This window comes from Pleuronectes platessa, chromosome 2 (genome assembly GCF_947347685.1).
Source record: "Pleuronectes platessa chromosome 2, fPlePla1.1, whole genome shotgun sequence".
Lineage (NCBI taxonomy): Eukaryota > Metazoa > Chordata > Actinopteri > Pleuronectiformes > Pleuronectidae > Pleuronectes > Pleuronectes platessa.
In genome coordinates, this window is record NC_070627.1 from 7,975,471 (window position 1) to 7,999,346 (window position 23,876).

General features: G+C 40.4%; 1 protein-coding gene across 1 annotated transcript in view; it reads right to left on the reverse strand.

Annotated features, from left to right (window-relative positions):
• Window positions 1-23,876, reverse strand: part of asic1b (acid-sensing (proton-gated) ion channel 1b) — a 150,117-nt gene that overhangs the window by 121,744 nt on the left and 4,497 nt on the right. The window contains exon 2 of the mRNA XM_053447522.1: window positions 18,689-18,884. Coding sequence (XP_053303497.1) covers window positions 18,689-18,884 — 196 coding nt within the window. The remainder of the gene's footprint in view (window positions 1-18,688; window positions 18,885-23,876) is intronic.

A 23,876-nucleotide genomic window follows, 5' to 3' on the forward strand; every position in this document is an offset into this window, starting at 1 on the left:
TTCGGAGTCCCAACACCCAGAAGGAAACCAGCAACACATTCGTTTTTTTTTCTATATAATTGAAGTCAACTGACCCTGAGGTGGTCTGGGCTTACATATAGTCATAATGAAGAGGGGAGCACCTCTGGACTGTTTGTGGCTTAATGAAAAAGTCAATAGATGACTCGTTCACTGCGCCCCTCTTCTTTGAAGAAATTGTAATATATTCCCCAAATGGCCGGTTCATGTAAGGCCTTGATTCACTTCATAAAGTCTGCCCTTAATTCTGAGAGCATGTAGGATCCGCAGCTGCACGACCAGCGAGTATCTGAGCAGACTAAGCTGCTGGTCGTATCTCAGCTGCAGAGGCTGGATTCTAATTACAGGAATGAGGGGTAAACCAGGTCCCGGGTTGGCTAATGATGCAAAGCTTTTGGCTCGAGAAGCAGCGAAGGAACAGGCACTCAGGCTAAGTCGGATGGGTTGCCTGTGAATTTATGCATATGCAACTGTTTGTGGGTTTAAAGGAGCTGATGAATGGATACATAAGGCGTTTCTGCATTATTTGCTTATTTATTTTGTTATGGGGTTTAAATCAAGATTATGGTCACATTTCTTAGCATGTGTGACCTATTTCAGGAGCTCACTTTAAACTGTGTATTCATTATTCGATCCCAATGGTTAGATGTTGTTATTATTACTAACGCAGTGCCCGTTCTAAACATGTCTCTTTGGAAAAGGCTGTTTGCCTGGCCTGTGGTAATGCTTCTGAAATAGTCCTTGCCATCAGTAAGTCCTCCTCAAACTGTTCAATATAACGTTACTTTTGTATTGTTTGTGTGCTCGACAATGTGTGCAGAGACAGTCTATGGTGCAGAATTAAATTTGTGTTAATTCTACCTGGGTTAACTGCAATGAACATTTTATAATAAATGCATTTTCATAAAATGAAACTGAGCTTGCTTCATTATTGTTCACATATACGATTTACTTGACTGGTGTTAGTTTTTCATATCACATGTTACTTTTTCAGAGGTCTGTTAAGCAACCAAAAGAATCTTCAGACTGAAGTTCACAACTTTTTAAAATAAAAGCTTTGTAATTCAGCTTGACATAAAGCATTACAGCAGCAAAAAGGTTGTATTCTATTTTGAACACAGCTTGCCAGAGTGCTGGTCGTTTATCTATTCAATTTTTTATTGATAACGTGTAACGTGTCCAAATTGCACTAAACTCTGTACAGCACTTCCCATGGCCATTAACAATACAAATGCCAAGTATGAAGTCAATAAGATGGATGGTTTGCAGGATACACGCTCTACATTCAGACAGAGAGCCAGACAGACGTTTGTGGAATTAGGTCGATTATTAAATACATCACACTGAATATGCCATATTGCTACTTCCTTTGTGAATACAGGCATACACAAATACAATCAACACATCTCTAATGTGTCTGGCCGTTAAGCTGTTTGCACTGACCTATTGGGAAGCCTATTTCCCTCACTAAGTGAGAGACAATACCATGTAAACCACACCAAGAAGACCATTATTAGGATGGATTACTGCATTCTTCAGGCCCAGAAACTTCATTACCTGCTCACACGATGTGATTAACAACAACAGTGGAAGAGGATCCGATGAAATGTAATACAAGAGACACATTTTCAAAGCTGCAACTTCCCATCCATATACCCACTCATCAGCTTCCAACGTTCAATACACTGGAAGGAGAAACATGACATAGGACCCATTTCAGTTGAAGTGTTAGTCAACCCCTAAATGCTCCATTCCATTTCAACAACCTTGTTTGGTTTCGACCGGATTAGTTGTTTAATTGCCTATTATGGTGTCTTTGCAGGGAAGGGGAGACTCATATTACCCCCATGGGTGTTGGCTGAAGTGCTATTGTGCTATGTGTACGTTTGGTGGGAGAGTGCTAGATCACAGTTTCACGACCTCACGCTCAATAACTGCAGCAGACACTGGGATATTCATGACACCCATGTGTACCATGCCCCGTGACACACGCCTACCTCGGTCAGGACACAAGTCAGAGTCTGTGGTCGCTGCTGTCAGGGTGCAACAGAGTGAGGAATTCTGACGTCCCCGTCACTTTGTCACCAACAGCTGTCAATGTTGAGCTGAGGATTATAGATAATACACATCGTTTTTTTCTTCGTTAATATCTCAAACGCAAGGAGTGAGAAAGACGAAGGTTTCGATTTGTTTATTGGACTTTTCTACTCTTCAGTCTCTGTGTTTTAAAAGCTCAATTGGTGAACACAGCAAAGATATTAACGTGGAAAACTATCTGCTTATATTAATTTAGCGTTGGGGCACGAATAAGGTAACACAATTCAATTAAGTTTGCATATCATCTGCAGCCAAAGAGGGAATATTAAATCACATTTCCCTCCGCTGTCTGACACATCCATTCATTTTACCCACTTAGTTTCAGAGGCCCGCCAGCATTGCTTATTGCTCACAAAGTATTACTACATTTTGTGCAATAGTGAAACTCCGTACTACACAGAAGTTTATTTTAAAACACAAAAGGTGATAACATAATGCCAAATATGCTCTGTGCCTCATGAGAACAAATGCCACAATTTACATTATTTTGGAGGAAAAAGTCATGCTTTGTTCTTATGAAAAGAAAATCCTTTAATATGAAGAAATCTGCAAAGTGTTACATTTTGTTTTGCATCTGCAAAGAGAAAACAATTGTTTTCCTTAATATCAGCTCATGAAAACTGAAGTATGAATAACATTTACTTGTTAGGCCTATGCAAACTGAAAGCTCTTTATTTCTAAACAGTCAGTGCATCACATCTTACCCTTTGATTCAGCCTGGGGTTTAAAAACCTATATCTCTATCTGTGGCAGCCCACCGTGGTTTCTCCCGTTGGTTTTGCCATTTTACCACTTTGCCATTAAACTACATTTGTCTTCTACAGCCTGTGTCTCTTCACTGGAACATCAGCTTCTTGCAATTGACTTTCTGCTTAATCCTTGTTCTCCTGCCAGGGGGAAATGATCATGCTGCTCAGCCAGTGTTGATCAGCTTTCATTACACTCTCTCTTCAAAGCCTGATCAGTGTATGTTTGTTCTTCATTAAATGCAATGAGAATACCTGTGCAGATTTTCTGAAGTCTAAGATGGTTGATGTTCTAGTAACAGCCTTTTAAAATCATCTATCACATAGTGGACATGAAACTGTGTTTGCTTTCTGTAGATCTGAGAATAAACCAGTTCATGCATCAAATTTTTGTGAATGAATTCATATTTGAAATAAATCTTTCATGTACACAGATATTCAAGTCAGACGGATGAAATATGCAAATTGCTCCCTCATAGTAAATATTTGTCAGGTATTACATTTCATAATTATAAATTGATTGCCAATGCTGTGCCACGTAAAAGGCTAAATTGACTCCTACATGTCTGGTATAGTAATTATTGAGTGAGGTACTTGGAGCTTTTGGAAATTCTAAGCACTTAAGAGAAAACATTGATTTCAGTAATGTTAGAGTTTCCTTAACGACACTGCTCCGAGTCACAGAGGTGATTATGTACAGACAGAATAATCATGGTGGAAAGTGCCTATGAGCATGTACTTCACAAATGCTTTTCAAAAAGCCTCTACCCAAGTAATTTATATATTTGTGTTGGAAATCTGTCTGTTATTAATATGAAATTATCAGGTCATGTAAGGATCCTGAGAGGATGTTTGTCTGGTCACATATTAAAAAGGGCTTGAAAAACAAGCACGTAATTTGAGATAAACTGCCGGCTGGTTGGCATTAAATTGGCTCACTTGGGATTAGAAACCGAAGTCTGTGGTGTGTTGACCCTCCACTAAGCCATTTGATCATAAACTCAAAGAAATTAAGTTCTCAGAGCCGTAAAGTCTTCGCAATTGTCTCATATGGAACAGAAAATAGTTTAGCCCATATCATTAAACTTTTCTGTTTATCTAAAAAAACAGGCTTTGTGTTTCTCCTTTTATTCAAATATGCGCAGCTTTCATAAAAATCCAACTGCACCACTGTAAAAAAGATATAAATATAAAAGATTTAATTTCCATTTGAATCCTTACTTGAGGCCAAAAAAATATGCACTTTAAAATAGTCTGCGGGTGATGACATCCTGCCATCATTGATTACGTTCCTGTTACAAATGACAAAACCTTTTCATCATCTTATTTTCCTCCTCTTCCTCTGCACTTATATGCTTACCAGTATTCACTGGTGGCCACAGAGCACATTTTGGATTCAGTGTGTTCCTCAAGGGTATTTCAGCTCCAGATGTTGAGGATTGTTTCACATTTATTTTCTAAAACCAAATTTTCCCAGCTAGTTAATAAGACAATCTTTCACTAACTAGCTCGCTTCTCTAACCTTCATTCTATCGCCCTGTGGTTTTATCTCAGCTGCGGCAAAGACAGGACATCCAACATGAAGACGGTTTAGTGGTTTATAAATATATATGTATGTTCACACAGATTGTCTGTGAGATGAGAAAGATTCCGTTTCCCCCGGCCATGATGACCAATGGGACAATGATGCATAGTGGCTGGTGAATGGTTGCCCATGAAAGAAACATGTATCTTATCATGATAAATGATGGCTGAGGTGCTTCAGAGTGTTTCCTGACGGCACAGAGCAGTGTATCCACAAGCCAGCAACTAGCTCATATACATGTTTATACTTCCCATGAACTAATGGCCACTCAGACACAGACTGAGTGGCCATTAGTCCTTTAATCCTCTGTGCATGCTGGATTATGTCCGTTCTGTACTTTTTGTAAGGGAAACATAATATGCACATGTCATGCTTGTGTTCAACCTATGCAATATTGATGGGAGGGAAAAGGAGGAGGGAATAATATCAGGATTAGTACCAGGAAATGAAGCCTGTTCCCAGAGACAGGCAAGGGCAGGTTAATGACAAAGTGGACCCACCACGCACTGCCATTTGCAATGTTTGCCATTGTCCCTCTCTGCCTCACGGCTCGCCGCCTCATTACCCAAACGGTTCATTAAGAACTGTTTAACTGCAAAAAGAAAAGATGCCTTTTTGGTATCCCACATTTTATTATATGACACCAATGGGCGAGCAGATCTACTCCGACCAAAAGACAGGCAGTAATTGTAATGCGAGTCCAAACTGTGACGGTGCATAGTAATGGCTGTTTACTGCCGCTCTCTTCACTGCTGATAAATGCGAGAGGTCTTCTCTCTCTCTAGAAAATCTGAGGCGCACTTCAGTGCACTGACCTATGGCACGCCTGCTGAAAGCTTTGGGGATATGCATACGTGTAATCATGCATATGAGCACACACAAATTGTAAATTCACACGCCCGCATTATTATCTTCTCGAGCATGCCGCACACTCAGGGTATAGCATAAATATATCAATGTGATGCGTTTGATGGTGGAATGACAATTCTTGAAAAGGACAACAGATTGTTTTTTTTAAGGCGGATTTGCATACTAATACCAACATCAGTCTAGTGTTTCTGGCACCAACACCAAAATGACCTGAAACCTATCTAGATATAAAACATTATATTATCATACAGACGAAATTATGTCTTTACATCACTATGAAATTGAATAATGACATCATACAGAGACATAGTCTACAGCCTGTTTCATTGTTGCTTTCAAACATGCACTGAACTCCGGAGTCCCTCCGGCTCATTCTCCGGAGGAACTGTATGTGAGAACACAAATGTCCAAGTGAGAGCCTCTGGACATAGTACACACTTTCTTTGACTGGTACAAAGTCAGAAGAAAGTTCAAATGAGCCTCTGTGAGAACACAGCTGGAGATCCTCAGCAGGATTCACCAACAGTGAGTAAGCCTGTTTCTAACACTCGCAGAAATGAAAAAACAAAAACAATACAAATATCTTAGGACGAAAAAGGTGGTGCCTTGGGTAGATGCATTTGTATATGTATGTATTTGTCTCTTTGATACCAAGAGTTTCAGTACAGAGAGACATCACTGATACATAGTGGATTATAAATGCATTCCTAGACCTGTTTCATCGTCATGAAGTAGACCCGCATGATGATGGGAAAACCAACACATGCCTATCTCTTCGAGACACTGACCCTCTAGCAGTCAGTCAACTGAACCTAATCTGCAGGATGAAGTCAAGCACAGCAGTGTTAAGTGGAAGCTTTTTATTTCTCTGGCACATGAAGTGACTCTCTGCTCCCCGACTAAACCAGGCTTTGAACTGGAAAACTAAGCCTGGCTACATTTTGTGTCTCAGGGAAAAGACACCGCGACACCCAGACATGACATGAGCAGGACTATCAAATAATTATTCGAAAGGCAGGTCCCTCTCTTAGCACCAACCATTATCCTCTTATATCCTGTTGGACAAAGTGATTATTCGAGCTGTGACTCTGTCCAGTGCCTTGAACCCAAAAGACAGACGCTTTAGTGTCCATCTGGTAAAGGTTAAGTGTTGAAGCTAATGTCAGAGGACAGGCCGGGTTTTGAGGACCTCAGGCTGATAAATATCTAGGAAATGTTGCATAAACAAGGAGACAAGTAAATTCTTCTAGGGAAATCTGTAATTTGTAAGTGATTTAACCTTCATCGTTAAATCCAAAAAGCCTATTATCTTATAACAACCAATCATTTCCCCAAGAGGAACCCTGCTGCTTTCTAACTAACACATGCAGACTTTTAATTTTCAACCGTCAATAGAAATGTGGGTGAATTTATATCAATCGTTTGTAATAATCCGGAAAAAAAATTTTGGGCAGAAGTGAAACTGATTTTATCCTCATGGTAAGACACCAAAAATAACCATTTTTTGAAGCAGGTGTACAGGTACAGGCACAACAACATAAAAACTGGCAGAAAAAGTGTCCTTTCATTAAAGTGGCATTATCTGGCCAAATACATAAAGTTCAACTTTAATACATAACCAGATTTTCTTTAGGATTGTGAAGCTAGTGTACACCGATTGTAAGACTTGTATTAAATCACCTCCTGCTCTTTCAGTCAGTCACATAAGTGAAATAAGAAGTACCTTGGAAAATGAATGTTTAATAAAAGCCAGAGCACGGCTGGTTGACATGACCCAGGTGACTGAAATGAAGCACAAGGCTTTCAGCGATTAAAAAAATACCTCTGAGGGCAAAACGACAAACAAAGGGGCAGTGGAAAATGTGCTGTCGCAGTTGTTAGGCTTTTTGTAATTACCAAGACACAGTGTAACATAAACTGTCACCAGAATTTGTGACTAAGCCAAGAGAAACAGTTCCCAAGGTTGCATGAGTGGAGTAAGACACTTGTCAGATCCTGCCACTGCCGTGTAGGTAATGGATCTGGTTATCGTAACTCTACTACAACCTCCCCCCCTTCCATAAACAATAATCTCAGTACTCATCTGCCCAGCTGTTTACTCCTCGGGTACTAAAAGCAGGAACGTAAACTCTGTGACAAAATAACGGTGCAGCCACAGTATTTTAGCTGGGTCCACTCGGCTGTCATCCCCCCCCCCCCCCCCCATCTACTGATTTGTAACCCAGGCTTGGCACATTCATTTTCACCGTCAGTCTGGAATTAGGACAAAATTACTTTCCCATATTATATTAAAAAAAAATGCTGCAGTGGCCAGAGCTGCAGAATAACATAAATGGTTTTCCTTGGCCTCTCTGACAGCAGCATGCAGCAGCCTGGCTCAGGAGGCAGAGCGTTCGACTAGTAATCAGAAGGTGCCCGGTTCCCCCCCGGCTCTTTCAGAGACTACCCAAGTGTCCATGAGCAAGACATGAATATCCAACTGCACCAAATGATTAATGTGTGTATATGAATGAATCATAAATTATAAAGCAATTGGGAGTGGTCGACAGACGAGAAGAACAGTGGCGAGAGTAAAAGACAATGTCTGGAAAAATAAACAACATAATGTTTTAGAGTAAAGTAAACATAAATTACAAACAGATGCATATACGACACACTTGCATGAACTCAATCACTGGGAAACAGCTGGAGAAGCAGAACTGCTCCACTCTAGTAAATTACAACCGAAGAAATTGGCAACTTTTCTGCTTAAATGTTCCTGAAGTGTAGAAGAGATAAAAAAGAACATGAAGTAGATTTTTGGGAGGTTTAATCGACAAAGTTGCAGGTCAGCATCTTACTGTATAGCAGAAGCTCTAAGAGCTGGATATTTTATTTTTGGAGCTTTGTACTGAGGGTGACCTGTTTCCATGCGCACATGCATACACACACCCAGCCACCTACACACATATTAAATACTGAAGAAAGCCATAAATTAGATGGACTGCCTGAATATGCTGCCTGCACCTTTCTGCGGACTGCACATACTGAACTGGGCTGGTGCAAACTGTACACTCAGCAATCTGTAAAGGATTTCTGATGCTTTCAAACCCCATCACCAAACCCTGCTGCTGGTTTAAAAAAAAGAAAGAAAAGAAAAACCCATCGCCAGGGAATAGTGGGATAAAGAGCCTGAGAACTGAGGAAGCTCGACATGAAAAGATAATGACTGACAGTTGTCTTAAGCGAAGAGGAGGAGGTCAGGAAAGAAAGTCGGATACAGCACCAGGGTTACGGCAGTTTGAAAGTAACTTTTTTTATTTAACGAATAGCCAAATGTGGTTAATTAAACATTAAAAAGTGACATTCATACAGTGTACAAATGAGGCTGAGGAAAAAAAAAAAGGATCTCTTGGGATCCTGCAGGCAGAGGATAAATATTGAAACACTGCTGGGAGGTATGCAGATTTCTTCTTGGGAACGTTTGATCCACTACTTCATGCCCATGTCCAGATACTGATCACTGGAGACCTGAGTCAGTATCTTCACACAGGACACCTTGAACTTGAGAACAGTTTTGTTTGACCCTATAGTGCTCAACAGTGTTACTCTAGGGCTAAAGATATTGATGTTTGCATGGACAACCAGAAACACTCGGAGCGTAATTGTTCACATAGAGAGTGTACTCTGCGAGATTTGTATTATGCATATAATGTTGTCGAAGATTTCTCGTGAAGAATACACAGAGGCTGAATCGTAGTGCAAAGGCGTCTTTCATTTCAACATCTGCACCAGTAATTGTTATCCCTCGATTTGAATCTTGTTGCCAGTGCTGACGTGTGCGTGTGCATATTCTCCTGAAAGTCTCTACCCAAAGTGTATGTGAAGGTCGTCTCACCCTCACATTGTGTGTGTGTTTGCTTGCTACCTGAAGCTCTGATCCCTCCAACATGTTCTTATATGCAGTGTGTTCTTAGGAATGGTGTCTTGGTTGGATAACGATACAAGTGGGAGATGGTTGTCCCCATACTGCAGCCAACATTGTTCATTCAGAGGTCCAGCTGACCGCACTATAACCCCCCCTTTTGTGGTCCCTAGACCCCAAACTATCTGTTAGCAAATCATATCACAACAAAAAAAAATTCACTCAACAATTCAAATCTTTGGTAAGGCCCATAAATCAATGATGATGTGACCAAGGTGAGTACCTGCCTCTGCACTGCCCCTATTGTTCATGTGCATATTGCATCTTTTTTAATGCACGTACGAGCTCAAGTACGAGCTCAACCGATTGCGCTAAACACATGTAGGATACACAAGGCTGTCATGAGGCCTATGCTTGGATATAAGCAAATACATCTCCTAGTAGGCGTAAAACCTGAGAGTTCCCCTGTGTTGAGTTGTAGTCTAGACCTCTGCAGAATATTAGGATGTCATGGTGAAGTGTCATCAGTTTATGGTGTATGAAAGTGTATGAAATTGTGTCAAATATCATTCTGTTCACGAGAATTTGATGGACGGATGAACAGTTGGATGAGTGGATGGAAATCATAATGCTGAAAACATAAATCCTCTAGTCACAACTGTCACCGCTGCGGAGGCATACAAACAGAAAGAAACACAAGTTTTCTCACGAACAAAAGTCAAAGTTTGGTCACCAAAAATAATTCTGAATCTGGTCTTCCCCTGAGATAAATGAGATGCCAATATAACCATTGCCCTATTTTCACTGTCAGCCACAGCCACAGCAATATAATTGGTGAATACATAACCTCTTTGACAGAGGTAACAAATGGTATAGACAATGGATGAGCTGTCTCTTGAGTGAGTAAACAGAAGACAGTGACACATGGATGTTGATTCAGTCTTGAGTGACAAGTCCCTTTTTTCATCAGGAAGGAGTCTCAAGCATATTTTATTAATCCAGTTGACAACTGTTGACTGATGAGTGACTAACCGGGGCGGCTAAGACGTGCTGCAAACACATCAGAGCCACGTCATCGTATCTCCTCACAGCGAGAGAATCACTGATGTATTCAGCAATAAACATCAAAACAACACAATATATAAACTTATCAGTAGAGGGATGCTTTGTTCCGACTCTATAGCTTATTGCTTTATGGTCTTCCCTTTCACCTGTTCTTTAAAAACTATGTCTGCTTATCCCTCCAGTAACAAACCCAGTACATCTCAATTTCTCCCTGTTTTCAGATCTGCCAGGCGCATCCTTTCACAGAGGTGACACGCTCCCTGCGCACAGGAGATTTAAGTGCACTGTGCACGGTGCAACAAAAATATGGCCCTATGTTTTCATTGACTAGTAATTATGAAAATGCACAAAAGTTGGACTCCATCTGGCCTCAATGATGAGCCTGCCTCCTCTAGATGAGCGCTTGCACCAGTGCTCGTGACAGTAATGCACAAGCGTCAGTCTTTTTGAGAATGTAAAATAACATTTTCCACATTAATGATGTATGATGCCTATTTCACCCACCCGAACCCATCCGCTATTAATCAGAAATACACATTTTTACAACCCTGCCGACCCAAAACGCGGATTAAAAGCGAGTCCGTGGGTGTAACTGCAATCCACGCATCACTAATGCACATGTTGACGCATTCAGGAAAAAATATTTGTTATGAAGTAAATGGTTGTTTTTTCTATCGTGCAACGAGAACACAATTAACGATTCATTAGTGTCGTACATGTAGAAGCTGCATTGACTCAAAAACCTCTGAAGTCAACTGAAAGTCAATGCAGTGTTTTTAAAAGAACTGGATTTACCCAAGAGACGAGGAAAAGTAAAAAATAACCAAGGCAGCGACTGGGAAGATGAACAAGCAGCATCCCAAGGGGAGCTGGTGGTGTTACAAATCCACCAACTATTCCCAGACGCTGGAGCACATGATGACAGTATCTGTACCCTGTCGTCTGTGAAATAATAAAACACCTCTTTGACGTGTCTGTCACTTGCCTTCCCAAGTGTCATATTTAATGTTACTGTTGAGACAAAAGCTACATCATGTAACCATGGGAAACAGAACATAAGCGTACTCTCATTCATCAATCAGCTGATATAATTATAAGGATCAACTTTAAATACCTAAACCATTAATCATGTTTCCCAGGGATTTTTTGGGGGGATATTCAAAAGGCTTTCATGAACTGGAGGGAGGAGTACAATTTACAGAAAGCAATGTACCGAGGTAAATGTAACAGGTTTCCTCCAAATTATTACTCAACTACTAAAAAAATGAAAAAAGAAAAATTCAACCCTGCTAGTATGACTCTGGGTGGTAATTAGCTGACTAATGCAGCAGTGTGCCACCTGCCAGTGCTGTGTGAATAATCACTCCCTACTGTCTGCACAATCTGAACCATACATCCGCTGTTTGCAGTCAAGAACTGGGAGAGAGCTGAGAGCTTTACACACTGTGCATGCAGGGAGGACCTCAGCACAGGGAGCCCAGCATACCCTGCTTCTCATTCAGCTGGTGCGCTGCAGCTCTCCCTCAGTGTCTATCAATCCCCACCTCCTTCCTCCTGTTCCCACTCGAAGCGCAGCACCACCAACCCAGAGCCAAACAGAGACTCCCCCGCTGGCACACACTGACATTCTTATTTCAGGACAGTTTTTCCTGCCCCATCCACTTTCTATTCCTCTCCCTCCCCCAAAAGCCATGCGCAGCCATCCTTTGCTTCTGATCTCAACCAAAGTGTTTATAATTGATTCGTTAAGGGATAAGTTGCCTCCCTTTCTTCCCGTCTTCCCTCTAACCCCTTCATTGCACATCTCCCTCACCCAACTGATTATTAAAAATCATTTTTATAAGGGTGGGAGCAGTGACAAGGTCACATGGAATAAATGGATTCTCTGATCTTCCCCTGAATGTGACTAAATTAGCCTTGATCCGCGTGTCCCTCCTATTCTCACCTTTTGTCCAACCTGCACCTCGCACACCAGAAAACTACTTTGTCAAAATCATCTTTCTCTACTTTGCAATTAAAAATACAAAAAAGAGGTGAAAGGTGCCTTTCTGTGTATTTGTAAAAGGGGTCAGGGGACAAACTGCCATTGGGCCTTTTAAAAGCACTGTGACAGAAAATCTAGGCCTCTTACGTTTCCCTGCATTCCTTGCTCACAGAACCAGTGAAAACTAGGCAATGGAGCCGGATGGGCTGCTGTCAAATCGCTCAGTGTGCCGTTTGATCTTGTGTTGTCAATTTCTACTTTAAAAAACAGACATTAATATACTGTGCACAAAAATCACCAATGTCAGACAGAGAGCAAGTACAATTATAAAGCCACACCGTGTTAATTTAAAGTCCTAAATGTTGTTAACATACATAAATGATATAAAAATCAATGTACGTCACAATCATCTTTCCCCTCTAAAACTACTGTTATCACAATATGTTACAACTTATTCATAGGTGATTAAACATTTGACAAATTATTATTATATGATATATAAAACATTAACTAGGTAGCATTCTTAATACAATACATTCGGTGCTCTCCCGAGAGAAAAAAAAGAATAGAAACTACAATGGTACTCAGGAGAGTACACAACTCGGCCAAGGCTCAACAGATCCCTTGAATTCAATCACACTGCAGCAAATTGCACACTAAGAATCGGTCCCCTCTTTTTCATCAAGATCAGAGGAATAACTCTGATCCATTCCACCTCATTCCACCAAATTTGTGTGTAGTTTTTGTGCAATCTTGCTTACAAACAAACAAACCAAGCAAAAACCAAACTGATGTGCACTTCTGCCATTCCAAGTAACAAAAGAGAAGCTGTAAACTCAACAAAAAACAGAAGACACATGGATTACACATGGGCAATGAATGAAAAACATCTGTTTTTTAGCTTTCCAGTTTAAAAACTAAACTAAACAGACAAAACATTAAACAGAACACTGGGTGGTTGTTCATGAGAGAGACTAGAGAAATATATATTTTGCCGCACACCTAAAATTAGTTTGGTGTCAGATATTTCAATCAACATTTAGATTGGCTGAAAAAATGTTTTCCATGGGCCCCCTACATAATGTGTATATCATAATTAATTCCTTGTTTGAATTGCAAAATGATGAGACTGAAAGACAAGTTTGTTTCAGGGAGAGCCACTGGCCTTGTTTCACTCTGAGAGAAGGAATTATTTTCATTAGGGATGCATCCATTACTCAGCAACAACCTAATTGATCCATGTCTTTAAGAGTCCTACAGTAATAGCAAATTGATTGATTTATCCTCAAGAGAGAAAACGGCTCTGAGCTGATGGATGAGATGTGAATAGCAATGACTAAAAAAGGGTGGAACAAAGGTGAGGTGTGTCAAAAACAGTTGACGAGGAATGGGAGATTACAGCAGGGTTGAACTTTGAAAATCACAAATGGCAGGTGCTCCACTCTGCCTCAACAGTCATCACAACTCAAAAGTGAGTATAATCAAATTACATTACATTTTTTTTTTTTATGCTTATGAAATCAGAAGTGAAGCTGCCAGAGCTCAAAGTCTAAACCATTAAACTAAAACTGCTGCTCAGCATTAAAAACACAGTCCCTGAAAACACAAAGGGTAAAAGAAAACACCAATGCTGCTCATGTGAGGGATCGCTTTACATGAGCAGGGAGGAGGAGTGATTGCATTCATTAAGAAGTAACGATTGTAAAGGGAGAGTTATGTTCGAGAAAGACTTCAAAATCTGCATTGATTACAACGGGGCTTGTGAAAAGTGATCCATGAGCAGGTGTCTCTTAAAAGCTTTCTCTATCGATCTCATCTCATTACCGACACTTATCTGAAACACCAAAGGTGGACTCTGGTGGTCAAGGTACAGCTCAAATGGAGACAATAGCTCAATAGAGTGATCAGTGATTATGTAAGAGTCTGGGTAGCTGAAGGTGGAGGGCGGTCGGTGATGGGTGCGAGTCACAGATTTGACAGGGAATGTAAATGGCCTGACTGGAACTACTAAAAGGATATGAAAAATCTAAATAAATCAAAGAAAAAATATTTAACCTCACAAATATTTCGCTGAGGCTTTAAAACTGTATTCACTTACCTGCATGATAGGCTAACATTGTTGAAGGCCAAATTATAGTTTAATGTTAAGAGTGTTCAAAAAGTAAAGTACGTTTTCAGGAAGCTTTTGTGTGTTTTGAAGTTTCCTCATACAGAGATGTAGTTGTAGGAGATAATAAAGTATTGTTATAATTTCAATGTTGTTCAAAGACAATTGTGTCTCAGTTCAGTTAGGCTTGAAAGTCTTAAAATGTCAAGTTAATAAACTTTAACACAACCTATAATTTGCAATTTGATACACATTTCAAAATGAATGATCTAAGGATGTCCTCAAGTCTCCCGAAGCTGATTTACTTTACTGACCCAACTGATGATTTCACATCATTGTTAATAATTCAAATATATAAATAATACAAATCAGGCTGTTACACAGTCAACCAAACATCTTATGTACTTCAGAGCTATAAGTAGAATGGACCCGTGTAAACAAGTGAGAAACTGAGATATTTTCTATATATCACTATGATATACATGGTTAAGAATATTATTATTTTCTTTTGTGTATATGGTAAGAACCATAGACTGTGCATAGAAGGACACTTCTCTACATTTTAAATATCTTATATAAACCCCGTAATATGCACAGTAGCAATCATGATGTGAAGCCTTGGTATCACAGCTGTCCATCGTGACCTTTCACCCCATTTTTATAGCATCATCAGCGGTCGCTATTTAGATTCCTACTTGAAGCCCTTTACTGTGTGTTTATCCTCCCCCCCACCCCCTCCCCCCCTTCACACTTAATGTATCCTATCAAAAAAAGGCAAAACCCTGGGGAGCGATACAAATTATTTAGCCTCACTTTGAGTCATCTGTCATGTCTTCTTTATACACAGGTTTAGAACCTGACATTTCCCTTTTTAACTCAAATATAGAAGTGGATAGGAGGAACCTGTTAAGCGGCCATGCTTCTTTGTGTCACTGGCCAGCTGGAAACGGGAGATACAGCAACTCTGCAGCGTCTGAGAGTAAATGGGCACAAACCTGTGTCTCCTGATAGTACTTCTACTGCTGCTGCTGGTGTGGCAGCTACTGTTCTGTGTCTTTGTATTTCTGTGCTGCACTTGACCATTATGTTCAGTTTCATCTCAAGGACTTTGTTGATACCTGGGCCTCAGTCTTTCTGCTCATCCTCCTCCTCCCTCTCCTCCTCCTCCTCCTCCTATTTCTTTCTGGTTATTATTTTCTCTCTCATGTCCTAGCTTTCCCCTCTCTCTCTCTCTCTCTCTCTCTTTTTCCCTGACGTTTTCTACTAACCCCCTCGCCTTTAGCGTTGAGTCTTGCAAAGTCTTTCAGAGTTTTCCCTGGCGATTGAAATCAGACGTGGGTGTCTTGAAGTGCTCAAGCTGGAATAGCTTAAAAACTGTGAAATCAATCACCTATCAGCATGTTATCTGCAGATAATCGCTTAAGGATACAGTGAGAAGGACTAAAGTGTGTACTCAATAACATTATCTACATGGAAGATTTACCTGCGTGTTAGTATGTCACTCTTCTTTGAAGGGTCTTTGTATTTGCCTCACTTTTTGTATAGTCTCCTGCAGCTTTGAATTCGGAGTTGAAGGCCTGCATTGCTAATTAGTCTTTCAGAGGAGAAAGACGAGGCAGGGACACAATGAGTGGAACTGAGGGTGTCTAGAGATGGAGGGTGTTAAGTAGTTCTTAATGCTTCGCGAAGTAATGATTGGAAATTGGTTATATAGTACTGCATTTCATTGCATACTGGGACCAGTGATGTTTAACTGATAGAGACAGAACCGGTACCTCTGATTGGATAATGGCCGACTCAATACCTGCATGTGAACCTGAAAACAGTGTGAAATCAGTTCTGACACAGTCGAAACTGTCAAGTATCAGAAACCATACATCCATCAGAAGATTACATGGAATTAAATACCTCTCACTTTCCCATCTGAGACGACCTCTATTCAGTGTTTCTATAGCTGCGGCCTGACTCCTATTTAGCACAGATAAAACATTGCACTGCAACTGGAAGCCTGGATGCCATATGTAGAGAGACCATTTGTTTCTGGCTATCTTCCCCAGGCAGGGAGCAGCTAGTGAGGCACGGTGGAGATGCCAGGGGTAAACAAGCAGAAGCTGCCGACAGTGTTAATCACAGTTTTACTGCTTCCATGCTCTGGGGTTTGGAGGAAGAGGGTGGAGGGAGTGTTCATCGTCCTTTCTTTATTCCTTTGCTATCACACTGAAGATTCTTTCCACCCCATTAGAACTCTCTGCTGAGCTGTTCCATCCAGGTCCGGAACTGCATTAATACAGCAGAGACCTGCGACGCACCATCTGCCATAAGCACAACTAACTACAGTAAATGTGGACACATCAGCACATTACAGGAGTCGTACCAAGTGGGCCGTGTTGCAGCCCACTCCTGTACTACATGGTTTTACGGTATACAGGGCGGAAATCAGAAAGCATGAGATATTCTACCTCTAAGGGCCACCGAAGGCCAGAGTAAGGAGTGAGACAGAGGGAGAGAGAGATTTACACTTGTCTTCAGGCACATTTTCTGCCTACAGACATTAACGTTATTTAAAAAACTGGTGCACTGGTCTTGAGGAGCACTTTGCTTCGTCATATGAAGCACACCTGTATTGTTATGAGTAAAGTGACTTCTTTTATGCAAAATGGGCAAATAAAAGCAGGAGGCATGATTTTGTACGGTTGGCTACGCACTCTGCTACACTTTAAAAAGCTCAGAGAGTTTGTGAGGGTCAGTTCTGTGAAGAGAGTCCGTTATAAGAATCTCCAGTTTATCTCCAAGACGGCTGTGACAGGTTTGACTTTACAAGTGACAGCAAGGTGAGCACAAAACTAAATGGTGTTCACAGGAGCTGCACTGAATCCATTCAGAAGCAAAAAGTTCTACTTTATCAAGAAAAAGCATGCGGGTAAATACTAAGAATTTTTCTTCCAGTCAAGGACCCCTAACAAAGACAATATTCTGAGGATCCTCATTTGTGTTTGTCCCTGGGAGAAATTTGACAGTTATTTTCTTAACATTTCCACTTATGTAAAGTTTCAGGTTAGAGTTGGATAGTTATCGATTATGTTTAGAGTAAATGCAAGTCTCCACAAAAATAAAGTCTATGTAAGGTCCAGTTGTGGAGCTGTGACACTGTGTGTGTGAGCGCGTGCGTGTGTGTGTGTTTGTGTGTGTAGAGCTGTAAATCAAAAAGCTGTACAGACTCTCAGGATGGTGTTTTATTACTTGACAATTTTGGTACATACATCTACCTGCCAGTGGGGCGGTTAGTCTTCTGAGATTTACTTCCCAAACGGACAATCTGCCCACATCTGGCACTTGAAGGGTGTTAATTTCGGACCTTGACTGTATCCCACATTAAATATATGGTTTATAGTCAATGTTCTTATCAACTCCATTTCCAGCTGTAGTAAGTAACCGCTGTCAGACAAAAAGCCCAAATAAAAACAATGTGCGCTTTTTATCCACCACCCCAAAAAAAACTGACTTCAAAATAACAAAGAAATTAAATACTTGAAGTAAAGTAATGATCGTTTTTTTGGTTAATTTTTTTGTATAAGCAAAATACACATTACAAAATAAATGAGTGTATTGTGTAGTCATCATTTTTATCATTGGAAGCAAAAATTCCCGCTATTACTATACAGACATGAAATCAAATTGACAACCAAACTGATGACAGCCATAAGATGACTATCACGACAAGGTAAGCTCCACGCACTTCAGGCAGCTTAGGGGCTGTTACTGCAGCTGTATCTGATAAATCTGTATAGTGTACAGCAGATATAAAAGGTCACACAGGTTCCAGGTAATAAAACAAAAGAAGAGAAAAAACCAACAGTCGCACCAATCTCCCAGAGCAACAGATTTTTTAAACTTCTTACTCATAAAGCAAGTGTTATGGTACTGACCCAGGGTTCAGCAAGAGAGCAAGTTTCAATCGTTCATGAGAGTTTTGCTCAGCCTTTCAGAGACTAAACTATCACATATCAGACTTGCACATAGAACAATGATCTACTCTCAAAGTGACTCCATCACAGTGGAACACAACGGTTCTCAGTCCTTCCGGATCTGGACTGATGGGGTCCACGAATTACAATTCAATATCATCTATATCCTGACCTGTCATTTCCCCGAAAAGCGATGATTGCTCAACAATGCTCAAAATGATATAGACGTCATAATAAACTCCATCAGTGCTGACCTTGGAATACAAACGCGCTCAGCTCACCCTGGAGTTGGCAGGCCTCAGCTGGCACTGCAGAGGACATTTAACTGTTGACATTTCCAGACTCACCACTTTGAAGTCTTCAGGACTGCACTCCATGCCCCGGTAGTAGCAGGAAAGCAGCATCTCCTTGATGTCGTGGCCCGTTCGGTCGTAGAATTCACGCATGTTGAAGGGCCGGGGCTTATAGTTGTCAAAATCAGCCTTTTCCTTCAGGACTTGCATGACATGTTCTTCCACCAGGTGTGGGTCCCGGATCTCATACCTGGACAAGAATGTTCTGGAATTACTTAATGTGAACATGACGACGCACATTCATAAACACACAAGTATATGCACTAATCCCATAAATCACCTGGACCTTTTCTCAAAGAATATCTAAATATGAGCTTATCTCTTTTATGTCTTTTTTCTAGCTTCTCTCTTCCTGTATGTGATACAGGAAACAGTTTTTGGAAAGGATTACTCCAGATATGAATAGCAAGAAACACTTCAAACAAGTACATATCAAAAAGGTCAAACTAGTTGTCACTGCAATTCTCAACAGTCTGCGACACTATCTTCAAACAGATACAGTGTCAAGGAATTACCAGGGATAGAACACTGAAACACATGAAAATACAGTACATTTCATGACCATTTACATACACTTGGCAGACATCCTGGTGTAAACAGGAAGCAGGGTGTCTACTCTGAAAGGAACATTAGTGTGGGTACACCATATTTGAGTGGCTACTTGGAGCATTATGCATCGATGGAGGAAGCCATCGGAAAGGAGCACACACAGTAAAAGGATGAAATTACAAAAAGGTGCGTTACAACTCAGGGAGAATGTCATGACTGAAGCTCCCAATCAGCCAGCAAACTGCGTCAGCATTTCCATGTTCTGTCCTTGTAGTGTAATATACTTAGGCTAAGTTTTCCAACTAAAATGTGTCATGCAGCATTTACAAAAGTGTCTGTTTTAGGGACTAGTTTGGACGATAGGTGTGTTGCCTTTTAAAACTTGAATGGATTAGTGGGGATTCAGCCTTAGCTGTACGTCAAGACCCTGTAAAAATGCTAATTTAAAGAGTTTGGCAGGGAGGTGAGCCATTTTGGCAGGTCAATGGAGATTCAAACATAGATATGACAGCTCCCCAAAAGTGAAGCCAAATCATCTGGATCTCCCCCTGGTGGCTGGCTGCAGAATGTTTTACAAACCCAACCTCCTCCATATTAGCAGATGGGATATGGAGCAAAATATGAAAATCCAAGTGCACAGCAGCCTAGTTCTTCACTCACTGACGTTTGGTTTTTGCTATTTGATTTCATGCAAAAAAAAAGTGGCTGAAACAATATGATAGACAGCTGAGACTGACTCGCAACTTGTTGAGCAGATGTAGCACATGACCCCGATACCGAAGCTTTACTCCACAATCACTACTGCGCAAACATCTGGCTCCAAATGATGCCAGAAGTGCGATATGGGCAACTTTGTCATCCAAGTCATCCATCTTTATATACAGTCTTTGAGATGAACAAGTAAGAAATTATTAGATGAGCAGCCAAAAGAGCATATTTATAATATTCTGACAAAAACAAACACTTTCACATTCTCTGAAAGTGGCAGCCTAGCTGTGGTGTGCCAGCCACAACGGACACTGCTGAGTGGGAGAAAATAGCTCATTACTTAGAGAAGGGGGAATATTTCTTTTCACACAATCATGTTAATCAATCTGCCAAATAATTAGGATTAACTGTGGTGGCAGCACATTTTCACGTCGTAAGCATAACAATGCTCATAATGCTGTTATTCATGCTGAGTATTCTGCAAACTCTGGGAAAGCCTACATAAAGTTCAAATCAAACAAAACGCTTCATCTAGCATCTGCTGCAAAATGTAATGAGGTGTATCACGTAGGGAAGCATATAAACACACACTTGCATTTCTCCTGGTCTGTGTCTCTTCACTCCAAAACACATGATAAAGTTGAATTCATTTTGTGTGTATCGAAAACCAAATCATAAACCAAACTAAAACTCACGCACTACACTCACAGAAGGAAAACATGGGAGGGGGGGACATTTATGACATGCCTCTCCTGACAACCACCATCATCCTCCAGCACCTGCCCACAGTCACTCCCAGATACAAATTAACCTCAATTAACTAGTGTGGCCCCGCTCGGAGAAAGGACAGCTCATTGATGACCCCCGCTGAGCAACGGGCCATCAGTGGAACACGCGTCCAAATTATGTAGCGCCAAGATTAAGCATTACTGACAGACACTGACGAGAACAATTTGTTAGGACACACGGAGTCTATCAGAGTGAACAGCACAGTAAACGCGTTTTTAATGGTTTTGGGAATTAAGCAACACAGAAGTCTGTCTGTCTGATACTTCTGAACTAGGGTGTAGCTTTTGATATGAAGTCATGAATTTGCTTGGGATGCCTGAGAGCAGCAGCCATCTTATAATGGGGTTCATGTATTGTGCTATTGCAATAATTTTGGACAGCTCAATTTACATTCGCAAACATGAATAAGTCTGGCCCAAGCTGAGGAGAACCAGAATTAGAATTGCAAACCATGAGAGACAAAAGCAGACCCCTCTCCTCCAACAATAAATCTGGGGATGACTTTGTGGATGCTGACAGCAGAGTTATTTCTCGTGGATATGGATACTATCTCAAATGGTAATTGGTGGTAAATCTTCAAAGATTTTTTTAATTCCACAAGGTCAAGCTTTTGTCAGTGCTCATGAGCAAAATGTTGTCCCTTGATGATGGGAATAATGTAAGTTGATCCATGTATAAAATGTGAAATACTATATTCATTATTTTGAGAGAACTGCCTTCATATTCAACTGGCGACGAGTTCTCAACTCATGTTTCGACCAAATTACAAGAAATGTAATATGTTCTGCAGCTTCAGTGTTGTTTACCTGCTACAAACAGAATGAAATGAAACATATTCACCACGTGAGACTCGATGTTCTGTAATTTGAAATGAAGAGGGTTTCTCGCTGCTGCTCTCATAACACAGACGTGAGATGTGAATCTGTCATTGTTTTTCTTAAGCAGTGCTATTATAGAGAAGATTGAAACTATTGTGCTTCACAAGTGTTGAATAGAATGTCACGCAATACCCCCGTCAAATTAAGCATAAAAATAAACCAGAAACAACAACAACAACAAATAAGTGAGCGTTTTTCAAAGCTAATTCCAGACATATTTTATCAGATAACTAATCAAAGATTCAACTATCACTCCCACTAAACAGTAACACCAGTGATTCAAAGTGTTTACATTTTCATTAGGAAAACCGCCAACATCACTTACTCATCTTTTCAAAGCAATGTAAGAAGAATTATAATAAACAACACAAACTATATGGCATAAAAGAAACCATTTTCCTCATGGATTGAATACACGACAAATTAAAGAATCGGGTTGTTGTAGAAATTATATTGAGGCAAATTAAGGTTGTGTGGGGTTAATGGGTAATGGATGTGTGCAGTGAGGGTGTCGCCTGCAGCCCGGCTCGCTGTGGTTGCTCCTTCTTGTTCCATTACTTCCTACAAAGATTTGAAGTGATCTGCTGTCAAATAAATGATGAACATGGTCGTTGTCTTAGATTAAGTTTTGATGAACATTAGCAGTAAGCGTCAAGCTGACAAACACATGGCATTTCCTGTGACTACTTCATAACAAAAGCTGACTTGTGTTTTGTTTTAGTTAAATGCTTTTAATGTGAAGCTGCACCAGTAGGAATTATTTGTTGTAGCAGTGCTTTCAGAACAGACCAACTACTGTCTGACAGCAATTAAGTATTCAGCATTCATATTCAGATATCTGCTCATCGAGATTACATTAACAGGACACATTATTATTTCCAGGAACGTCACCACAGAAATACAGCTCATAAAACTGCAAATTAATAAACACTGCAAGGCTCATTCACCATTGTCTTACCCCAATACGGACATTTATTGAAAATTTGCCGTTATGAAACCACCTATTACTAGCTGCTGTCTGGAAGTGAGACGAGGATGGTAATGACTGAAAACACGTAGCCCTGTAGGTCAGATTTAATCACGGAAAAAGATGTGTGATGTTTGATGGCAAAAGAAAAATCTCAGCTCTAAACTACTTCTCGCCCACACAGGCACTGCATCACGATACTGTCATGCTTAGGTCTAATAAGAAGATAGGGCCTGATGTTGTGTATACTGAACTTAATTGAATTTTATCCTGAGCCTGTGTCTTATAGGCAACACAAAGCTGCCAGGAGAGCACTTAAGACGCTGTGCTCAGATCCCCGAGTCAGGAGGCTTTAGTTGAAGCGCATACAATCACAATAATATGGGTAGATTTTTAATATTGCCCTGCCACTGCTCCCTAAAGCAATCACAGCAAACTCGCTACATAGGGGCGGGGGTGGCTAAATTGGATTACAGGCCACAACCACTTTAATTTTCTTGTGGTGACTAAAACGAATGAAGGAACATCTGCATCACTCCGCTGCCTAATGAGAGGAGCGAGTGAACAAGAGCAACTGCTGATTGAACTTTTACGGTGAAAATGTTGTCATAAAACTGTACCTTGTCTAAACTTCTCTTACTCGCTTATACATGTTTATATAAACAAAACAAAAATCTTTCTCCACTGGAAATTTAATTAACATGTATTAACATCTCAAGTTTTTTTTTGACACAACAATGAACACATCTTGATATAATGTCAGGTAATTATCCACTCTGCGCTAATTAAAGTCACACACTAACGAGGAGTATATTGTTTGTGTAGTGTCCTTGAAAATGCAGTAACTGGAATGATTCCTTGTGGCAGAGTTTTGACAATCACATCTTAATGGCAATGCAGAGCTCACTGCCATTCTGGACAAGATCCTAGAAATGCAATCAAGAGCCACTGAAAGGTGGGGTGAACCCAAACACATCTATATTATACTGATGAGCAACTGTATAAACAAATACACTTATCACTAGTGTTGGGTTTTGTTTGAGTTTGATCACGGTGCCAAATCTATTCTTACAAAACTGTACCGGTGATTAAACAATGCTTTTTTCTTTAAATAAAAAACACTCAATGATAAGAACGACTTTTGTATTTCTAAGGCAAATCGGACATTGAAATTTAACATTTTATTAATTGTTTAAAGTACACTTAACTTAAATATAAAACTACAAATATGTTATAAATTTACTCCTGGCGTCAGGGGCCATGGATGCTAACATTCCTGCTGATTGGCTTG